Source organism: Schistocerca cancellata, chromosome 5 (genome assembly GCF_023864275.1).
Source record: "Schistocerca cancellata isolate TAMUIC-IGC-003103 chromosome 5, iqSchCanc2.1, whole genome shotgun sequence".
Taxonomy (NCBI): Eukaryota; Metazoa; Arthropoda; class Insecta; order Orthoptera; family Acrididae; genus Schistocerca; species Schistocerca cancellata.
The window spans coordinates 590380744-590403129 of NC_064630.1; the positions used below are offsets into that span (position 1 = coordinate 590380744).

Here is a 22386-nt window from a genome sequence, read left to right on the forward strand (position 1 = left end):
AAGTTTACTCTTACAGTTTTCTGGAGTATATTTCCCTAAATTAACAGAATCATCAAGTTTCAGCTAAGTGTAACTGAACTGCAGGTTTTCTTGGAACTTATTTTCTTGAAAAATCAGCACACCTATGTGTTTATTTTCATCTTGTAATAATTCCCAATTGCTTGCACAGAATGTGTATTAATTACATATGTCTGTTTTATACCATTTAATAAGATTCTGAGTCAAAAACACACACATTATCATATTGTAGTCTTCTAATACACTGATGGGCCCAAACATTATGACCACCTTCTTATTAGCTTGTTTGTCCATCTTCGGAATGAAATACATCACTGATTCTGTGCATCAGAGTTCCAACGCTTTGTTGGTAGGTTTGTGTAGGTATGTGGCATTAGATGTATGTGCACAGGTCATTTAATTTGTGTAAATAACAGACTGCTGATATGCACACGATTTGATGACACTCGATTGTGACCCAGATGGGTTCCATAGGATTTACATCAGGAGAATTTGGTGACTACACTATAATGCTCCTCAAACTACTGTTGCACGGATCTGGTTCTGAGACATGGAAAGTTACACTGCTGAAAGATGACACTGCCATTGGGAAAGAAATCAAGTATAAAGGGAAGCAGGTGGTTTGCAGCAGTCGGCATGTGTTAGATTACTACCACGGGTCCCATGCAAGTGCAGGAGAATGTCTCCCATAGCGTAATACTGCTCCCACCAGTCTGTGTCTGTGGCGCACTGCACATTTCGAGCTGCTGTTCACCTCAGTGACAGTGTTTGTGGAGACGACCATCAACCTAGTGTAGAAAGAATGTGATTCACCCAAATGTCCGACACGTTTCCATTGATCGACATTCAAATCCTGATGATCCTGTGCCCACTCCAGTCATAATTGACAATGTCATTGGGTCATTGTGTGAACATGTAGGGGTGGCCTGCTGAGATGCTCCATGTTCAACAATGTACAATGTATGATGAACGGTGTGCTCTCAATCAGTTGAGTGTGCACTAACATTGTGCTCTTTTGGGAGAAATGCCACAGATCACCATCTATCCTACTTTACAGAGCAGACAAACCTCTGAGCCCCATATTCTGTGAAGAGTCATAGACTTCAAACCATTTAGCACCTAGTGGAAGTTTCACTGTCCTACATCTTTCCATAGATACTCACAGCAGTACAGTAGCACATGAACTTTCTGTCAGCTTCACCGTTTTTGAGATAATCATTCATAGGCTCTGCATAATAATGAAGTTCCCTTTGTCAGAGTCACTTATTTCAATGGATTTCCCCATTTGCATCCCCCTTTTTTGCTAATGTGATCTTGTGTCCGTGTCTGCCCCACTTACGTACTTTTGTTACAGTGTGATATGCCCGTAACACTCACAGGCAGCATCCAATGTTGCAGTGGGCAGTGGTCATAATGTTTTGGCTTATCAGTGTATTTATCGGTTACCATTTCCTTCATATTGTGTCAACTATGATTCTTACTGAGTTTAGGATCATACAGATTTTAGAAGTTCTCATTGAGTTGTCTTACTCCTTTAATCTGCGGGCTGCTTTCACAGTAGGTTTATTTTAGCATTCTCAGTTTATTACGTAATCACTCAATTTCCAGTTTCTTACACTTCTGTGTTCTTTTTACTGAAACTACTACTGCATTTGGCATTGATTAATTCTGGATATTTTCATCAATTGAAGAAACAACGGCACATACCACAACTTTTTCTGGTTTACAGTATTCTGGACTACAACTTTTCTTTGTGAGTGTTTTACTTCCATTTTCTTTTGTGTAATATTTTAAAGAGATGTTACGGTCAAAGGAAATAACGGGGGAATCAGATCCAGCTTTTAGAGACAGTCTTTTTGTTCTCTAATTTCACCTTGTGTGGTGCCAACAATAAAATTTTATAAAGAAGTTCCTCTACGAAACATGAGCCACACATTAGCCGATTTTGAGTCAGGTCTCTGTATTTTGGAGGAACTGCTCTCAGTGATTTTAAAAATTATTCTCCATTTTTTTAGATATCTGAAACATATTTGCCTTTACTTTCTCTTTAACTTGATCTGTTTGCTGGGACTAATGTGTGAACTTTTTTCCCTCATCTTCTCATTTAAGTGAATAAAAGCCCGAACACCACTTTATAACAGCAGACTGCAACTCTTCAGCATTTCCCACACAACACCATAAGCAAACCGATAAAATACACAATCCTATACAGCAATGAACTGTGTCAAGTCTTGAATGACACTGCTGCTCGTAGTTCGCTGGTGTGCCACCCATCATATGCTAGCTTTGCGAACGCGTGGGGAGTCGGCATACTTTCTCTTCTACTCACATTTATTGTATTGTACAGTGATGGTGTGTGTGTGTGTGTGTGTGTGTGTGTGTGTGTGTGTGTGTGTGTCACAGTCATGTACCTATTTGTTCTCTCAAGTAAGTTGCCCATTTTCAGAAACTTTCGACAAATAATAATAGTCTTTTGTTTTCTTTTCAGGAAAAAATGGCTTCTGATGCAGACTTAAAAGTCAGCAGTCCAGTTGAAACTATAGAGTCTTTAACGAAAGAGGCAGAAGCACTGAAAGCAAAGCTTGAAGAAGAAAGACAGAAGCTGAATGACGTAGCATGTAAAATCTTACATTTCAAATAGTATTAATTTTTGTAAATGAAAAATTTCTTAACATACAAGTAAATAATGAAAAAAAATGATTTCTGATGGAAAAGATCCGTATGTAAGTTCCCCATTATTACCTGCACATTACCACATCACTACTCTGAAAATATCCAACTGCTGTCACAAAGTCTAGTCATTCTGACTAAAATGATCTTACAGAATTGACCCCACTGATCAGTCTGGTATTGCTGCACAGTACAGCCTTTTTATTTGCAAGTATTGTATTTCTAATTTTAACGATTGCAATTTGAGTATATTTACAATTCATGAAAAGCACTACTGATAATTATCCAACTAGATTGAAGTTGCGTACTATTACTTCCAATATTTTGAGTATCCCAAATTTAACACCCAGACACTTATAATTGTGCGTTTTTGTATATTGCAGTAAAGAATTTTGAATTTTTTGTATGTTGCGGTAAAGTCAGTAGAATAATGCAGAACCTCATACCAGAAACATTAGGAAAAGTGGAATCGTAAGCTACACAGAGAAAAATGGACTTGAAAGTGGGAATCATATCTCGAAATGCATTTTGCAAAATGTAAATAAATGAAAATCGTGACTGGTACCAGAAGAGTTATTTATAAACATGCCCATTCACAGTCTTTGGTTTTGACAAACGATTTCCAATGATCCAGTCAGATGTATTTAAAGGTACCTACCTACAGTGGGAGATGCTAGTTTCACCACACTACTCTGTGTGACTCACCAAGCATGTGCCCAGTTTTGACAATTGTGGGTATCAGTCGATTTTTGTGACTGTATTGAATTCTAAGAAGTGGGAGAAGCCGTGTTTGATAGGTTTTAAACTGCAGCATATGCCTCATGAACATGTACTGCTTCAAATAATTATAATCTCTTGAAAATGCGTCTTTATGGGGCTGATTTGTTGCAATTAAATATAAGGTAAAAACGTAAAATGCATTTGAAGTCTTCAGTGTATCTAAAGAGAAATTCGAGCCCCAAGCTGTCGATACCCACAGTAGTGCAATGGATAGACCACGTTGGTTCTCGTCCTGCTTCAACTCATATTTTTTTCCTTCTTTTTTCTAAATGAGTGTTACATACAAAGAAGAGCACTCTCTCTTATGAGTGAGCTGAACTGTCATTGTCAATAAATTACAAATGAAGTATGAAATACAAAAATGCCAATAAACGTTCGAAATATGGTGGTAAAACAAAGTACTACTCAAAATAAAAAGCATAAAAAAGACATACATTCAAAGGCAACTTACTCTCAGCCGTCTGTAAAGTATAAAATAAAATTTACAAGTTAGTTATTTTAAGAGACTTCTTTTCCAATCAAGAACATCTTGTATACATGCAGACGAAATATATTCTGGTACTGGTAAAGGAGTGCACCTCTTCTTCTTCTTCTTCTTCTTCTTCTTCTTCTCTTCTTTTAAGTGCAAAGGAAGTAGTACATTTTTTCTTACAGTGAACTGTAATTCTTCACAAAAAGTAGAACACTTCACACAACCAGAACACTTTTACCATTGGGAAAGTTATCATTAGTTTCAGAAGAGTGTTACGGTAGTAGTACGTTTATTATTGTGCTGTGCAAAGTAATTATAATTTTGTATATGTAAATTGACAAAACTGAGTTGCACATATGGTCCTCAAACAAACAAACAGATTCATTAAAATGAAGTTGTCAAACAGATGAAATTGACTAAGATAAGGGAAGATGTGACTTAGCCATTGGTTTGCAAAAGTTAATCTTTTCAGTTTTTTTAAAATGCTAATGATGCACGCACAGGAATTGTGTACTTGCAGACCATCTCTGAAAACAACATAACCTTTTATCCATACATTACATTCGTGCTTGAAAAGAATGAGGTATGCCGGCCGGTGTAGACGTGCGGTTCTAGGCGCTTCAGTCTGGAACCGCGTGACCGCTACAGTCGCAGGTTCGAATCCTGCCTCGGGCATGGATGTGTGTGATGTCCTTAGGTTAGTTAGGTTTAAGTAGTTCTAAGTTCTAGGGGACTGATGACCACAGATGTTAAGTCCCATAGTGCTCAGAGCCATTTGAACCAAAGAATGAGGTATTGAAAACTGCACCGAGTCACATTATTTCAGATTGGTAAACTGCTATTGCAAAAACATTCCCTAGGTGATGGCATGTATCAGCATGATGATGGTGTTAAGTCCCAAGTGAAATCTTGAGATGCTCACAACATTGGTACCTCTCCATACATGCAACATGAATTGGTGTTCCATGGGATGGGGGAGGCTACCACGCTCAGACTCGATACGACCATGAAAGTCGATCAAGACCCTCATGCACCAAGAAGTGTTACCAAGGTGAATCTATTCATCTTTTGCTGCTGGTCGTGAGTTACCGATTCAGTTCATGTTTACAATGTGATGTAAAGGGTCATTAATTACATATTGTGTGACATGATTCGGCGGCATCTATATTATAACTTCGCCTGGAAACAATATACAGGGCTATTACAAATGATTGAAGCGATTTCATAAATTCACTGTAGCTCCATTCATTGACATATGGTCACGACACACTACAGATACGTAGAAAAACTCATAAAGTTTTGTTCGGCTGAAGCCGCACTTCAGGTTTGTGCCGCCAGAGCGCTCGAGAGCGCAGTGAGACAAAATGGCGACAGGACCCGAGAAAGCGTATGTCGTGCTTGAAATGCACTCACATCAGTCAGTCATAACAGTGCAACGACACTTCAGGACGAAGTTCAACAAAGATCCATCAACTGCTAACTCGAGCAATTCGCAATTCACCAAAAGTTAACGTGTTTTGTGCAATCTCACGGTTTAAAGTTTACGGCCCCTTTTTCTTCTGCGAAAAAAATGTTACAGGACACGTGTATCTGGACATGCTGGAAAATTGGCTCATGCCACAACTGGAGACCGACAGCGCCGACTTCATCTTTCAACGGGATGGTGCTCCACCGCACTTCCATCATGATGTTCGGCATTTCTTAAACAGGAGATTAGAAAACCGATGGATCGGTCGTGGTGGAGATCATGATCAGCAATTCATGTCATGGCCTCCACACTCTCCCGGCTTAACCCCATGCGATTTCTTTCAGTGGGGTTATGTGAAAGATTCCGTGTTTAAACCTCCTCTACCAAGAAACGTGCCAGAACTGCGAGCTCGCATCAACGATGCTTTCGAACTCATTGATGGGGACGTGCTGCGCCGAGTGTGGGAGGAACTTGATTATCGGCTTGATGTCTGCCGAATCACTAAAGGGGCACATATCGAACATTTGTGAATGCCTAAAAAAACTTTTTGAGTTTTTGTATGTGTGTGCAAAGCATTGTGAAAATATCTCAAATAATAAAGTTATTGTAGAGCTGTGAAATCGCTTCAATCATTTGTAGTAACCCTGTACCTAGTGGAAAAAGCTGTTTGTCTCACTTCACAATAATTGTTTTTCAAAGGAAAAACCAGTCTTTCAGGTGCACTGAAGGAGACAGGGTTTAAATGGAAAACTTTATTATGGTAGAAGAGTGCTGCTTGAACAAGAGTATATCATCGTCTGCTGACACATTATTTTGTTTTTGTTTTCTTAGGGAAGTGTCAAATGTGACGTGGGTGAATACTGGTCATTCCAGACCGACTGCGTGAACTGATGACACAGCATGAGGAACAATGAAAGTGCCAGATGGAAAAGGCAGTCGGGTTATTCTTGTACATGCTGCAACAATCGTGGGTTTGTACGAAAAGATTTGTTGCTGTTTACATCACAGAAATCTGGGAACTACCACGTGGAAATGACGGCAACAATATTTAATGAGTGGTTCATATACTCATTTCTTCTGAACTTCAAAAGTCAAGCGACTATAATATTAAAAAATAATACATACATTCAGTTAAACAAACTGCTACATGCAGCAGCAGGAAGAATGACACAGTGCAGTGTGTAGAGAAGGAATGACTTTGCTTCATTTGATAGGGAAACAAAAAAGGCAGAACTGCTGGAAATCGTAAAAAGAACAAACCACATAACCTAATTTAGGAGATTGATGAATTTGCAGAGGAAAGTGGTCATAGTGTTGCGTCTTCCACCATATCATTGCCATTTTAATGCAGTGGAACTCATGTGGGCCCACGTGAAATTAAATGTTGGTGGCACAAATAAGAGTTTTAAAATACGCAAATATAATAGCTTTGAAAATTGGTATTTAGGTTCTTGTTTAGAAATGAAGAGAGAGAGGAAAAAAGAATCAGATTTCACTGATTTTGGAAATCCAACAATGAAGGGGGTGAAAGGGATGAAAAGGCTTAAGAAAATATTTTGTTATATTAAAAAAATTTAAAAGCTAAATCTATGAAAACTGGTATTTCATTTCTCAGTTAGATATAGAGAAACGTGTTTTGGGATGAAAGTTTGTATGGAAATGACACCACAAGAAAGCAAAAGGCATGCTTAAAAAAATACTTGGACTCCAGCTACCAGAATCGCATTTTGATCAGAAGTAAATTTGCAAAAGACCATGTTTTTTTGTCCTTAAATAGTGTGAAAAGTTTAGGTGGTGGTACAATATGTGAACATAAAAAGTTGATTAAAGAAAAAAAAGTCTGCACGGAACATATAGGCTACACGAGTGAAGCAGTGGACAGTTAAGCGAGTGGAGCAATATTGTCAAGCATATGTGACATGTCTTGGGAGAGGTGTGACAACGAGAATGTGCACTGGTGGAAGAAAGGGTGCAAGATATGACTGACGGATGATAGCATTAGCAGTGGTGAAACTAATGACAGTGATATAGGAGATGTGCATATTGATGCACCATCTTTTAAGATTGTGGCATCTGCATCTACATACACACTCTGGAAACTGCCATGAGGTGCAAGGCATTGCATACATCCCATTGTACTAGTTATTAGGGTTACTTCCTGTTCCATTCATGTATGGAGCACAAGAAGAATGATTGTTTGAATGCCTCCATGCACACATTAATTACTCTAATCTTATCCTGACAGTCCCTATGTGAGCGATATATGCGAGTTATAGTATAATAGTAGATTAATCATTTAAAGCCAGTTCCTGAGATTTTGTTAATAGACTTTCTCGGGATAGTTTATGTCTGTCTTCAAGAGTCTTCCAGTTCAGTTCCTTCAGTCTCTCTGTGACATTCTCCAATGGATTAAACAAACATGTGACCATATGTGCTGCCCTTCTCTGTATATGTTCAATATCCGCAGTTAGCCCTATCTGGTACAGGTCCCACACACTTGAGCAGTATTCTAGAATGGGTTGCACAAGTGATTTGTAAGCAATCTCTTTTGTAGATTGATTGACTTCCCCAGTATTTTGCCAATAAATTGATGTCCACTGCCTGGCAGATTTCAACAGTGACTCACTTATATTAAAGTCACAGGATACTACTTTTTTTTGTTTTGTGAAGTGCAAAATTTTACATTTCTGAACATTTAAAGGAAGTTACCAATCTCTGCACCATTTTAAAATGTTATCAAGATCTCACTGAATATTTATGCAGCTTCTTTCAGACAGCACTTCATTACAGATAACTGCATCATCATCAGAAAGCTTGATATTACTATTGTTTGCAAGGTCATTAATATGAACAGCAAGGGTCCCAACACATCTCCCTGGGGTTCACCCAAAGTTAATTGTATATCTGATGATGCCAACTAAGATGCTGTGTCTTGCCTACCAAAAAAGTCCTCAATCCAGTCACAAATTTCACTTGATACCCCACGTGATCGTACTTTTGACAATAAGTGTAGGTGTGATATTGAGTTAAATGCTTTCTGGAAGTCAAGAAATACAGCATCTACCTGAATGCCTTGATCCAAAGCTTTCAATATGTCATGTGAGAAAAGTGCAAGCTGGGTTTCATATGATCGATGTTCTGAAATCTATGCTGGTTGGCACTGAGGAGGTCATTCTGTTCAAGATACACATTGTATTTGAGCTCAGAATATATTCTAAGATTCTACAACAAATCGATGTCAAGGATATTGAATGGTAGTATTGGGGTTCACTTCTACTATCTTTCTTGTAGATGAGTGTGACATTTTATTTTATTTTTTTTTTTTCTTCTAAGAAATGGGCATTGTTTTTTTGTTTGAGGGATCTACGATCGATTATAGTTAGACGCGGGGTTAACTCAGGCACAAATTCAGTGTAGAATATGACAGGGATTCCATCCGGACCTGGACCTTTGTTTGATTTGAACAATTTTAGCTGTTTCTCAAAGCCACTGATAGTCGTACTTATTTCATTCATCTTGTTGGTGGTACAAGGATTAAATTGTGGCATTCCTCCTGGGTTTTCCTTTGTAAAATAACATTTGAAAACTGAGTCGAGCATTTCAGCTTTTGCTTTGCTACCCTCAATTTCAGTTCCTGTCTCATTCACTAGGGACTGAACACTAACTTTGGTGCCATTAGCAGCCTTTACATGTGATGAGAATTTCTTTGGGCTCTGTGAAAGATCACTTGATAATATTCTGCTATGGTAGTCATTGAAAGCATCATGCATTGCTTTCTTGACAGCCAAATGCATTTCTTTCAGCACCTTTCTATCTATAGCCCTATACTTTGTTTTACGCCTAAAATGCAGTAACTTCTGTTTCTTTACAGTGATTGTGTACCATGGAGGTTCCTTCCCATTACGAACTGTTCTACTGGGTACACCGATCCAGTGCATGGTCAACCTTTTTTTTTTTTTTTTTTTTTTTTTTTTTTTTTTTTTTTTTTTTTTTTTTTTTTTTTTTTTTGACTTGAGCCAAAGTTCCTCTACATGCTCCTGCCCTGTGCCTAAAGTTTCAAGTTCTTCATTGAAATATCACCCTACTGATTTTTTATCTAGTTTACTGAACATATATATATCTTTCTGCTTGTTTTAGTTGTCCTTCGTACTTCGGTAATCGTTGTTGCAACAACGGTGTCATGGTCACGGATGCCAGTTTCGTTGTGGGCGTCCTCAAAGAGGTCAGGTCTGTTTGTTGCCATTAGAGCTAATATATTCCCATAATGAGTGGGAGTTCTGAACTATCTGTTGAGGTTGTGTTCAGAGAAGGCATTTAGTAATGTCTCACAGAATGTCTTGATATGCCCACCACTAAGAAAACTGTAATTTTCCTTGTTGATTGTTGGATGATAAAAGTCTCCATCGATGATTACAGTATGATCCAGGACTTACATACAAATTTAGTGAAATTTTGTCTAAAGTTTGTGGTTACATCATGAGATGGGTCCAATTACCATTTTATATCAACCCCTGATACTGAGTCTTGCCCAAACAATCTCACATGCAGCTTGAATTTCTATCTCGGTCGATTTGAGCTTCTTGTCTACTGCAACAAATACACTACCTCCATTTACCATTTGCCTATCCTTTCAGTATACACTTGAATTTTATCCAAAAATGTCACTGCTATCAATTTCAGGTTTCAGCCAGAGTCTTCCCTAAGATGCAGATAAGAATTGCATTATGCATTAAAATAATATGTAATAAAATACTGAAACTTCATAACCTTTATCTCGACTTATATTTCAAAACTTTTTTTTTTTTTAATTATGAAGAGTGTATGTTTTGAATCCCTGTGGTTATTAGTGTTTTTTCATGCTGCAGTAGTGTGGCATTGCAATGGCTCTACAATTTGTGGGTGGGATACTCACAGATGGGTGACCAACACGGTGTAACAACAAATGGTCGTTTAGTGGCATTGACAGCATAGCTGCCGGCTGCCAGGGTCACTCTTTCAGTGGCTCAAATGTAGCATGTAACATTCCTGTTAGCCATTATGATTACATTGACCTGGCTTGGAGTGGACTGTAAATGTTCACTAAATTTCAGATGATCAATAGAGATCATAGTGCTGATCTCAGAAGGTCTTGTCGGTCAGCTGCAGCTCTGCTAAATGATATCCAATTGCCTGAAAATTTAATTTTTGCCATATACGCAGATTTCAAAAAGACAACAATGGGTTAATAATTCTTGTGATGAAATGACCACAATAGCAGATTCACAGGGAAACATCCCGAAATCAACATTTGAAAATCCTGTGGCAGTATTCCACATGTACAAACTCAGATCAGTCACTTTTGCATAAATAAAAATGAAATTCAGATATTGTATTCTCTTGAAAGTAGTACCCTCAGAAGAAATGGAAATAATATTTATCAGATACCAATTGAGTCATGTAAATGATTTTAGATTAATACGAGTCGTAATGGTGGCCAACATTACAACGTGTATTTGACAGAATTGTTATTAATCACTATATGTGTCCATACTAGTTGAGCCGGCGTTAGTGGCCGAGCGGTTCTAGGCGCTACAGTCTGGAACCATGCGACCGCTACGGTCACAGGTTTCGATGATGATGATTATTCTAAAACACTAATAATCATCATCATCGAATCCTGCCTCGGGCATGGATGTGTGTGATGTCCTTAGGTTAGTTAGGTTTAAGTAGTTTTAAGTTCTAGGGGACTGATGACCTCAGCAGTTAAGTCCCATAGTGCTCAGAGCCATTTGAACCATACTAGTTGAGTGTCCAAAACAAAGTAAAAGTTACAATCGTTGCATGATCTTGTTACTAGATTCACTCTCCAAGGAGAAGCGCATACAGTCACAAGCATCTAGCATCTATCACATAAAAACCTTTCATGATACATTTGAAAAAGTCCTTTAAACAATTGAAAAGGTAATTCTCCTTGTGTGTTAACATATGGGAACTCTGAGTCACTTCTCTTAGCAAAGAATTTATGCAAATACATAAGAAGTTGTACTGTGTAAGCCCTCGTAGGAGCAAAAATTTGTTTTACCAGCCTTTGCAACGATAAAAGATTGTGTTGTGTTTAAAGGTATGTTCTGTGTTTATTTTGATTACTGCATGGGATGATAGTGGGCTGCTTAAGATGATGATTGCAGCATAGTGTGTAGCTAGTAATAGCGCCTATCGTTTGTGAACAAGATTGGATACTACAGATATGAATCACCATGGACAATAAGTGGTCAACGGCCTTCACTTAACAACCGAGAGCAGTGGTGTTTGTGTATAGACTTGTCAGTGGTAAGAGACATTGCATGAAATAACCTCAGAAATAAATGTTGGGGTGTGTGATGAACATATCTGTTAGGGCAATGCAGTGAAATTTGGCGTCAATGGGCCATGGCAGCAGACCTTGTCAGTGAGACCCTAGGTGACTGGAAAACTGTGGCATGGTCAGATGAGTCCCAGTTTCAGTTGGTGAGAGCTGATGGTTGGGTTTGAGTGTATGACAGACCCTACGATTTGACAACAACAGGGTGTATACGGCCCGGGAGATCTGGGAAAAACCCGGGAATTTTTTCATCTGGGACAAATCCGGGAAAAACCCGGGAATTTTTTAGAATTCCAGGATTTTTCGTTGTTTTAGATTTCAGTTAAAGTTTTGTAGGTTTGACGTGTCAGATCTGATACCCTGACAAAGAACTTTAGTCCACTACTGCTGAATAATACTGCAGCAATGAAACATAAATCAGAGAATAACACCAAAATAAAAGTTTAGTTGCATAGAAAATGGGTAAATTACACAATGCACAGACCAGTTTGCCAACACCGAAAAGTGTCAAAGGCTTTAGGTCGAAGATTATGCAGTACGTCTGTAACAACTAACGTGCATTCGATGTGCGTGACGTCACAATTGTTTACATTTCTAACAGATCACCAGAAAATGTTACGAATAGTGGCTTGAGATTGCATTACTTTCAAAGTAAATTTCCACGCAAGATTATTTATGTTACGTGTGAGAATGTGCGAGGAATTTCTTAAATCACAGGGCGTTATAACTCTTAAAAAAAAGATGGTTCAAATGGCTCTGAGCACTATGGGACTTAACATCTATGGTCATCAGTCCCCTAGAACTTAGAATTACTTAAACCTAACTAACCTAAGGACATCACACAACACCCAGTCGTCAAGAGCCAGAGAAAATCCCTGACTCTGCTGGGAATCGAACCCGAGCTGCGAGCTGCGGACCGTTATAACTCTCATTCAAAACTTAACACTTTGTGGATCAGCCATTTGAAAAATGTCGGACCCAGAAGATAAGTCATTTATGCCACTATTTAAAATTTTACCGTGCATTTGTATTTGATATGATTTAACGTGTAACACACGCTAAAAAAAGACCGAGCTTCAAGTTCGTTTTCATATTTTATGTTGTTCTTTCATTGATACAAAATTATGCAATCTATGGCAAAAAGTGTAATTGACCTTCAAAAAAATGTGCATAATGTGTTACTGAGCAGTGTCACGAGTCTCTTCATGCCAGAACACTTCGACTTTTCTACGCAACTGATAATCATTTTGGCACGATTTTAATTGCCAAATTAGAGCCTGTAGTAGGCCTACGGACTTCCTATCATTGTAGGACTAATAACAGTCGATGCCAATAGACGATGCAATTCTCGTTCGTACATACACATCTACTTACGAGTTAACCGGTGTAGAAACGCACTTTGCTGAGTTGAGCGAGCTCGGCCTACCTTCGTAACGTACGCGCTCTGAATAATTGCCGTCATTCGCTAGCGAGATCATGTGACATGAGCTATGACTGGCTGACAAAAGTGCATCGCTCAACGCAATCTCTATTTTAGAGTTTCGGAAGCTACTGTGCTGTAATTTGTGGAATTTGTGTATATACTTTCGCAATACAAAAATAAACTGTGTGCATATTGTCTCGCATCAAACAACTGTCCAAACGCATTGTTTTTCCTGGATTTCGTTTCCTAAAGTGCTAGGACGTCCTCCGCCGGTATAAGACCCTTACGATTCAAAGGACTGATAGTTTTTACAGCTCCGAGGGAAAGTATACTGTTACTTAACACGGATGTATTTTCACCCGCTTTATACGTAATTTCATCTGGAAGAAGTTGTGTTTTTAACCAGGAAATCCGGGAAAAATCCGGGAATTTTTTTTTTTTCTTGTCCACGTAGACACCCTGAACAAGGCACTGTGCTAGTTGGTAGCGACTGTATTTACATGGAATGGACTGGGTCCTCTGGTCCAACTGAACCAGTCGTTGACAGCGAACGGTTATGTTCGGCTACTTGGAGACCATTTGTTCCCCAACGATGACGTAATTTTCATGGATGACAATGTACCATGTTATTGGGCAAAGTGTGGTCAGACACGATACTAGAAAGTATCCCTTGACTTGTAACCTCATCATAAGAGCATCATTTGTTTAATGTACATAGATATGAAAGTAGTTCTGTCACCTGATTACACAAAGGTTGTGTGAATTCGTATATGGTATACACAAATATTTGGATTAACCGGATAGGTCACACTGATTCATGAAAACAAATTATGTTGCTGAGGAACATAATGAAGGTGCCCTCCTTTAGATGGGATCAGATGTGGATGGTTGGGTGGGACAGGAACGGGGTTGATCCTCAGACATGATTACAGCAATGATTTGTGAAAGTGGAAGAGAGTATACATAATTAAGTACTGTTTACTGGTGATTTTCCTGCAAAAGAATGGGGTTAGCTCATCCAATTGTCCGAATCGTATTTGGTCTGAATGGTAAAATTCAGGAGCAATGGTTACAAAGAGGAATAATTCTGAATTCAATGTCAGAGCTATTGAAAACAGCACTTATAGTCGTCCATCATTGTGAGCTGCAGATAACCTGTCTTTGCTTGTCTTCGGTAAACTGACATGACAGATCTCTTAGTCACACTCGGCAACAATAGCTGTAGTTGAACAAACTGTAAATTATGTGATGATCTGCATTCAGGCAGGAATAATTCACTTTTCTTGCTTATGTGCGTCTGTATTCATTATAGTGTTTAACGCACATTTCACACAACTTGACATCATTCTGATGGTCACAAAACACTTCATTTGAAGTCCATTGCCAGTATTTATTATCTGTTACAGCTTCATAGGCTGAAGTTTTTTAGTCATTACACAATAATTGATGGTACAACTACCTTTGAGTCTGACTGTAGGTTCAGGGACTACTTAGTTCACCATTATCAATTACATCATGACATATGCTCAGAAGCACAGTATATAATTCCAGGAAAGAACATACACTTTCACTGGAAAATAATAATGCCAAAACTCAATGTCTGTACCAACTGATTATAGCTTCTGTTAGGTGTGTGAATTAAAATGTATTACCCCAAAAACACTCCAAAATGGAATATGCTAAATGTTTTCATTGGTTGCATATTTAAATTGAAAGATGATGTATGATATTGTGCACAGATTAGTCTGCCAAGACTCAACAATTCATTTCAGTTCAAAGACAATTGATGTATATAAAAGATGTTACTAACGTGAAACTTCTTAACATTTTAAAGTGATACATATTTACCATTTTAGACTGATTATTATCATGAATGGAGGTGATGTACTCGTACAGACAAACAAATGATTAGAATTTCAGATAAATTGGATAATTTCTTCAAGAGAAAGTGTCTGGAGGAGCCCAGGACAGCAGTGGGATACCAGCCTGACTGTCTCCCGCTATATGGCCTGACAACCAAGAGTAATGATCTGGGATTCCATTCCTTTTAATAGCAAGACCTCTTCAGTTGTCATCCAAGGCACCCTTGCAGCACAGCAGTACATTCACGATAGTCTGTGCTCTATTTTTTTGTCCTTCATGGCAAGCTGTTCCGGGCTTACACTTGAGCAAGCTAATGTCTGCCCACACCCTATGAGAGTTTCTACTGCTTGTCTTCATGCTTGTCAAACCATGCCTTGGCTAGCGGGATTGCCAGATCTCAATTGACAACATTTGGAGAATTATGAGCAAGGCCCTTCAACCAGCTCTGGATTATGACGATCTAACATGCCATTTAGACAGAATTTGGCACAGTATTCCTCAGAAGGACATCCAACAACTCTGTCAATCAGTGCCAAACCAAATAACTTCTTGCATCAGGGCCAGAAGTGGGCCAATGTTGTATTGACTTGCTCAATTTGTGAAGCTTTTTCTTGTTAATAAATCTTCCATTTTTTCTGAAATTGTTACAGTTTGTTTGTCTGTACATGCACATTACATCTATCACTTTCCATCCCGTTTGGATGATTCCTTCATGGTACATTATTTATGTAAATAGTGTGTCTTACTCGAGATTAGAAAATAATTACTATTTTAACAAATCAGTGCAGAGATATGAATCCACTGATTATACATATCTGTTAGAAAAGATTAGTAGTACATTTAGATGAAAATATTACAAAAGACATCATTAAAATGGGCGTATTATTCATTAAGTCTACAGATAATTTATGCTGTGAAAACGAGAGTAGTAACTCAGAAGAAATGAAAATAATATTTATTGGACATCAATTCCATCATATGAATGTCTTTAAATTAATGCGAGCTGTAATGACAGCAATCACTATATGTGCCCGTACTAGTTGAGTGTCCAAATGAAGGTAAAGATTACATTTGTTGCATGTGCTGTCATTAGATTTGCTCTCCAAGATGAAGCACTAAGTCATAGAGCATCTAGCGCAGTTTGCACTCAGTAAAAACTTGAAAAAATTCCTTTAAACAATTGAAAAGGTCATTCACTTCACATTCTAACATGCAGGAATTTTGGATCGCTTCTCTTAACAAAGGAATTACACAAATACGCGCCAAGTTATACTACAGTACTTAAATTGAGGAACCTACAGTTACATAATTCACTAGTTCTCTCTAAATATATCTGTAATGTGAGGTTAAGACCAGTGACTCAAGTTGTGTGACGTACCAGTAGCTTAGTACAGTATTTGGAAAATATAATTCCTGTACACTCCCCTAAGATTGACATTATGTTGCATCCAGCTATTTGTAGATGATCATACTGTATTGTTATATGAGCTTGGAAAAGTCACCCAGAACCCCAGGTTAAGGGAGACTTACTTAATGAGATGAGAAGGAAAGATCGAGTGTTGGGGACTGCAACAGATGATACTTTAAAACCTGAGAGCTTACTGACAAAATGCCTTGCACTGATAACATGCTGGTGGTCATACAAATTTAGAAGGTCAAACGGTGCTTATGTAACAGCTGGTACACAACATGGGTCATTTCATAGGTGGTTCTCCCTTTGGCAGTGTGTGTTATTCCAGTTAACATGTTCATTGCAGCTGACACTGTTTGCAATGGCGGCGAATAAACTGATATCGGGGCCTTCTAACCCAAAAAAGAGTAGGAAGAGTGAATAATATACTGACCATGAGTTACTGAGTGTGTGAGAAGATAGTGCTGTTGAGTTCAGAGGAGACGAACCAGAGGGGGGTGGCTGTAATTTGGAGACTACAGAAACATACGATAGTGATGACAGTGTGGAAGCAGAACTGTCGAATATGTTTAGTGAACGATATGCATGACAAGGATGTGGAAATCGCCGACAATAAAGAACCCGCACTCGCAGAAGCAAGCAAACCAGGTGTGACTTGGCATGAAGAACCACATGGGATGCAGTATCATCCATTTACAAAAGCAGAATATTTGCAGATAAATCCTGCTGGCAACATGCCAACGGGTTTCTTTAGGCTACTGGTTGCTGATGACATACTGCAACTCATAGTTGATGAAATGAATGGTAACGCACGAAATATGTTTGCGAGCAAAAATACGAAAGAGGGCTCTAGGATTTGTAATTGGAAACCTGTAAGTATAGGAGAAATACTAGTCTTCCTGGGTATTTCATTACATATGGGTAATGTCAAATATGCCCGATTACAAGACTACTGGAAGAAAGACCCACCATTCGAAAATAGAGGAATAGCGATGAGTATGGGGAGAGAAAGATATTTGCTCATCTTACGCTCACTGCATTTTGCAAAAAATCCAGAGTCAGGAGAACTGAAACCAGATGATAGACTATATAAAGTACGCCCTATATTGAATTATTTTAACAACAGAATGTGTCAGGTGTATTATCCAGGTAGGGATCTATCTTTAGATGAATCAATGATCCTTTGAGGAGATGACTGTCATTTAGGTGATATATGAAGAACAAAAGGAATAAATATGGCATCAAATTGTACATGCTAAATAATCCAGACGGTTTTGTAAATAAATGTGCTGTGTACGTGGGGATGCGTGGTGAAAAGGGGGGAAAAGGGCATGCTGAAAAGATAGTATTACATTTGTTGGAAGAGAAGCAGCATGTTGACCATCACATTCACATGTACAATTTTTACAACAGCTTTGCTTTAGCTAAAACCTGTTGAATGCAAAAACACATTGCACCAGGACACTAAGGGTTAGGAAAAATATCCATAAAGACATTGTAAGCGAAAAACTGGGGAAAGGAGACACTATTGCACAATATTTGGATGGCGTAATGATCGGCAAATGGAAGGATAGACGAGAGGTCTCCTATATTTCCACAGAATATCCTAATACAATGGGACATGTGCCAAATGCATGCCAGCAAATAGTCTCAAATAGTCTCAAAACCGCTGCCAATTATCAAATATAATAGTTGTATGTCTGGAACTGATCGGCAGGACCAGATTTTGTCGTATTATTTATGTGAACAAAAGACTATCCTCTGGCCAAAGAAACTATTCTTCCATGTAGGTGACATGCTAATGTTCAATTCACATTATCTGTATAATAAATACTCAGGGCATAAAATGACGTTGTATGATTATAGAATACAAATAATAAAGGGTGTACTTCCACCAATGGATGTTACAAAAGGATTGTAAAGACACACGCGTACAAAAGCAGGACACAACAGAAGGGAAGAAGCAAGTTATGATGAAGCGATGTACAATGTGTGTAGAACAGGGCAAGTGTACAGATACACCATACGTGTGCATAATGTGCCCAAACAAACTTGGATTATGTTTGAACTGCTGCACAATTACACATCCTTAATGTAATGGGATGACATATCTTCTGAGGAAGATCTATTCATGTTTGATTTGTAAAGTGTTCTTATTTGTTTTATTTGATCGCCAAGTAAAATGTTGTTACATTGATTGCTCAGAACATGAGGTTTCTGTGCAGTATGTGGACTTATTTGTGGTTTGCTAGGTTTACTATAAAACCATCACCTCTACACCTTCCAAATTTTTTTAAAAATATATAGGATTGGGTTTCCATAGCACCACATTGCAGATGAGTCCTGTTTCTTTCTCCCCGTTTGATAAATCTTTTGGTGTTTTCAGACGCTAATTCTTTCTCAATGGAGCAGATTTATTGCTTGTTTGAATTGCATTTTCTTTCCAGTTTGCAATAAATCAGAGGCATTGTTAGAATTGTTAGCAGGAAATGCATATGACACTTATAAGCGTCAGACAGCATGTGACATTTATCACATGATTGGCATGCAGCTGAAGCGTACTTGTGTTTCTGTATCTAGCACCACGTCTTGCGCAAACTTTATATTCGCTGTCAATATTACGTACATGCACAACATGAACTTAAGGTTTTGCAGTATTATGATTTCAGCTCTCAGATCGTGTGTGCTTACAAGTGCCCGCCTAGAGCATTTGCTCTGGTGACTGCAGCGAATGTGTTAAAGAGGTGGTGGTAGGACGACACATAGGGAAAGTCTTACAATCAAGATGGTTACAGGGGTAGGATCCAAAGGGTAGAGAAGTAGGTGCAAGGAGGAGCATAGGTTATGGCCAGGATATTGCGGAGATTGGGGGAAGGGGGAGGGTGATAAAAAGATATTCTAGGTGTGGTGGGAAAAATGTCTGGTTGAATGGACGGGCAACATATGAGTGGCCAAGTAAGTGGTCCTGACAGTCGGGATACCAGTTACTTTGGAATAAGGCTGGGCATCTCGGACATATTCTGAGTCATGGTCACCTTTGTGCTCATACGGCAAAGACTACCAAATCCACCGGTTAGTCCCTCAGCCGTTAGGGGTAAAACCCAATGGGACTCGGGGCAAGTAAGGCTAGCAACCTGCTTCCCTGGTACGTTAAATATGATGCTGGCAACAATCAGAGCAAAATGCCTTGGACCTTTGGAGGTGACGGAGTCCCACCTCTAACTGAAAAACCAGGGACTCCTAAGATACGACTTGGCAAACAAAGGGTAATGAGATGGGGAGCTATTAATATCAATGGGGACTACTCTGGGAAGAAGGTAGAGCTGGCAGAGGCTGCAAGTAAGATTGGGCTGGACGTTTTAGCTGTTAGTGACATTCGGGTAAGGGGTGAGAAAGAAGATGAAGTGGGAGAATACAAGGTCTACCTGTCAGGAGTCAAAGCAGGAATAGCATAATGGGGTGTAGGGCTTTACATCAGGAAAGAAATGGAACCCAGCGTAGTTGCAAAAAGGTATGTAAACGAACGACTGATGTGGGTAGATTTGACAGTGTGTAGCAAGAAAATTAGGATTGTGTCAGTATATTCGCATTGTGAAGGGACAGATCAAGATAAGATGGATAGTTTTTATGAGGCACTCAGTGATGTAGTTGTTAGAGTAAAGGGTGATTTTAATGCCGGGATTGGAAATCGAACAGAAGGGTATGAAAAGGTTATGGGTAAATTTGGAGAGGATATGGAGGCCAACAGGAACGGGAAACAACTCTTGGATTTCTGTGCCAGTATGGGCTTAGTAATCACAAACTCCTTTTTTAAACATAAGAACATTCACCGTTATACTTGGGAAGGCAGGGGAACCAGATCTGTCATTGACTATATAATAACAGATCAGGAATTCAGGAAGGTTGTGAGGGACACACGTGTATTCAGGGGATTCTTTGATGACACTGATCATTATTTAATCTGCAGTGAAATTGGGATTGTGAGGCCGAAAGTGCAGGAGGTCAGGTCCATATGTAGGAGAATAGGAGTGGAGAAACTTCAGGATAAGGAATTCAGACACAAGTACATAACAGCGATCTCAGAAAGGTACCAGTTAGTTGAATGTAGTCAATTACAGTCATTGGAAAAGGAATGGACAAGGTACAGGGACACAGTACTAGAAGTGGCTAAAGAATGTCTTGGAACAGTAGTGTGTAAAAGTAGGATGAAGCAAACAGCTTGGTGGAATGATACAGTCAAGGCAGCCTGTAAAAGGAAAAAGAAGGCGTATCAAAAATGGCTACATACCAGAACCCAGGTAGACAGAGAAAGTTATGTTGAAGAAAGAAACAAAGCCAATCAGGTAATTGCAGCATCCAAGAAGAAATCGTGGGAAGACTTTGGAAACAGGTTGGAGACTATGGGTCAAGCTGCTGGAGAACCATTCTGGAGTGTAATTAGCAGTCTTCGAAAGGGAGGTAAGAAGGAAATGACAAGTATTTTGGACAGGTCAGGAAAACTGCTGGTGAATCCTGTGGATGCCTTGGGCAGATGGAGGGAATATTTTGAAGAGTTGCTCATTGTAGGTGAAAATGCGATCAGTAATGTTTCAGATTTCGAGGGAGAATGGGATAGGAATGATGATGGAAATAGGATCACATTTGAGGAAGTGGTAAAATTGGTCAATAGATTGCAGTGCAATAAAGCGGCTGGAGTGGATGAAATTAAGTCGGAACTCATCAAATACAGTGGAATATCAGGTCTTAAATGGCTACACAGGATAATTGAAATGGCCTGGGAGTCGGGACAGGTTCCATCAGACTGGACAAAAGCAGTAATCACGCCAATCTTTAAACATGGAAACAGAAAAGATTGTAACAACTACAGAGGCATCTCTTTAATCAGCATTGTGGGTAAAATCTTCTCAGGTATTGTTGAAAGGAAAGTGCGAGTATTAGTTGAGGACCAATTGGATGAAAATCAGTGTGGGTTTAGGCCTCTTAGAGGTTGTCAGGACCAGATCTTTAGCTTACAGCAAATAATGGAGAAGTGTTATGAGTGGAACAGGGAATTATATCTATGCTTTATAGATCTAGAAAAGGCATATGACTGGGTTCCTAGGAGGAAGTTATTGTCTGTTCTACAAGATTATGGAATAGGAGGCAAACTTTTGCAAGCAATTAAAGGTCTTTACATGGATAGTCAGGCAGCAGTTAGAGTTGACGGTAAACTGAGTTCATGGTTCAGAGTAGTTTCAGGGGTAAGACAAGGCTGCAACCTGTCTCCACTGTTGTTCATATTATTTATGGATCATATGTTGAAAACAATAGACTGGCTGGGTGAGATTAAGATATGTGAACACAAAATAAGCAGTCTTGCATATGCGGATGACTTAGTTGTGATGGCAGATTCGATTGAAAGTTTCCAAAGTAATGTCAGTGGGAAAGAAATATAAACGGATTGAGTGCCAAATAGGAGGAACAAAGTTAGAACAGGTGGACGGTTTCAAGTACTTAGGATGCATATTCTCACAGGATGGCAACATAGTGAAAGAACTGGAAGCGAGGTGTAGCAAAGCTAATGCAGTGAGCGCTCAGCTACGATCTACTCTCTTCTGCAAGAAGGAAGTCAGTACCAAGACTAAGTTATCTGTGCACCGTTCAATCTTTCGACCAACTTTGTTGTATGGGAGCGAAAGCTGGGTGGATTCGGGTTACCTTATCAACAAGGTTGAGGTTATGGATATGAAAGTAGCTAGGATGATTGCAGGTACTAGTAGATGGGAACAATGGCAGGAGGGTGTCCACAATGAGGAAATCAAAGAAAAACTGGGAATGAACTCTATAGATGTAGCAGTCAGGGCGAACAGGCTTAGATGGTGGGGTCATGTTACACGCTTGGGAGAAGCAAGGTTACCCGAGAGACTCATGGATTCAGCAGTAGAGGGTAGGAGGAGTCGGG

General features: G+C 39.1%; 1 protein-coding gene across 4 annotated transcripts in view; it reads left to right on the top strand.

Moving 5' to 3' along the window:
* Window positions 1-22386, top strand: part of LOC126187319 (guanine nucleotide-binding protein subunit beta-5) — a 180027-nt gene that overhangs the window by 67798 nt on the left and 89843 nt on the right. For all 4 annotated transcript variants that reach the window (XM_049928332.1, XM_049928331.1, XM_049928329.1 and 1 more), the window contains one exon: window positions 2507-2636. In XM_049928332.1, the coding sequence (XP_049784289.1) occupies window positions 2513-2636 (124 nt within the window). In that variant the 5' untranslated portion in view covers window positions 2507-2512. The remainder of the gene's footprint in view (window positions 1-2506; window positions 2637-22386) is intronic.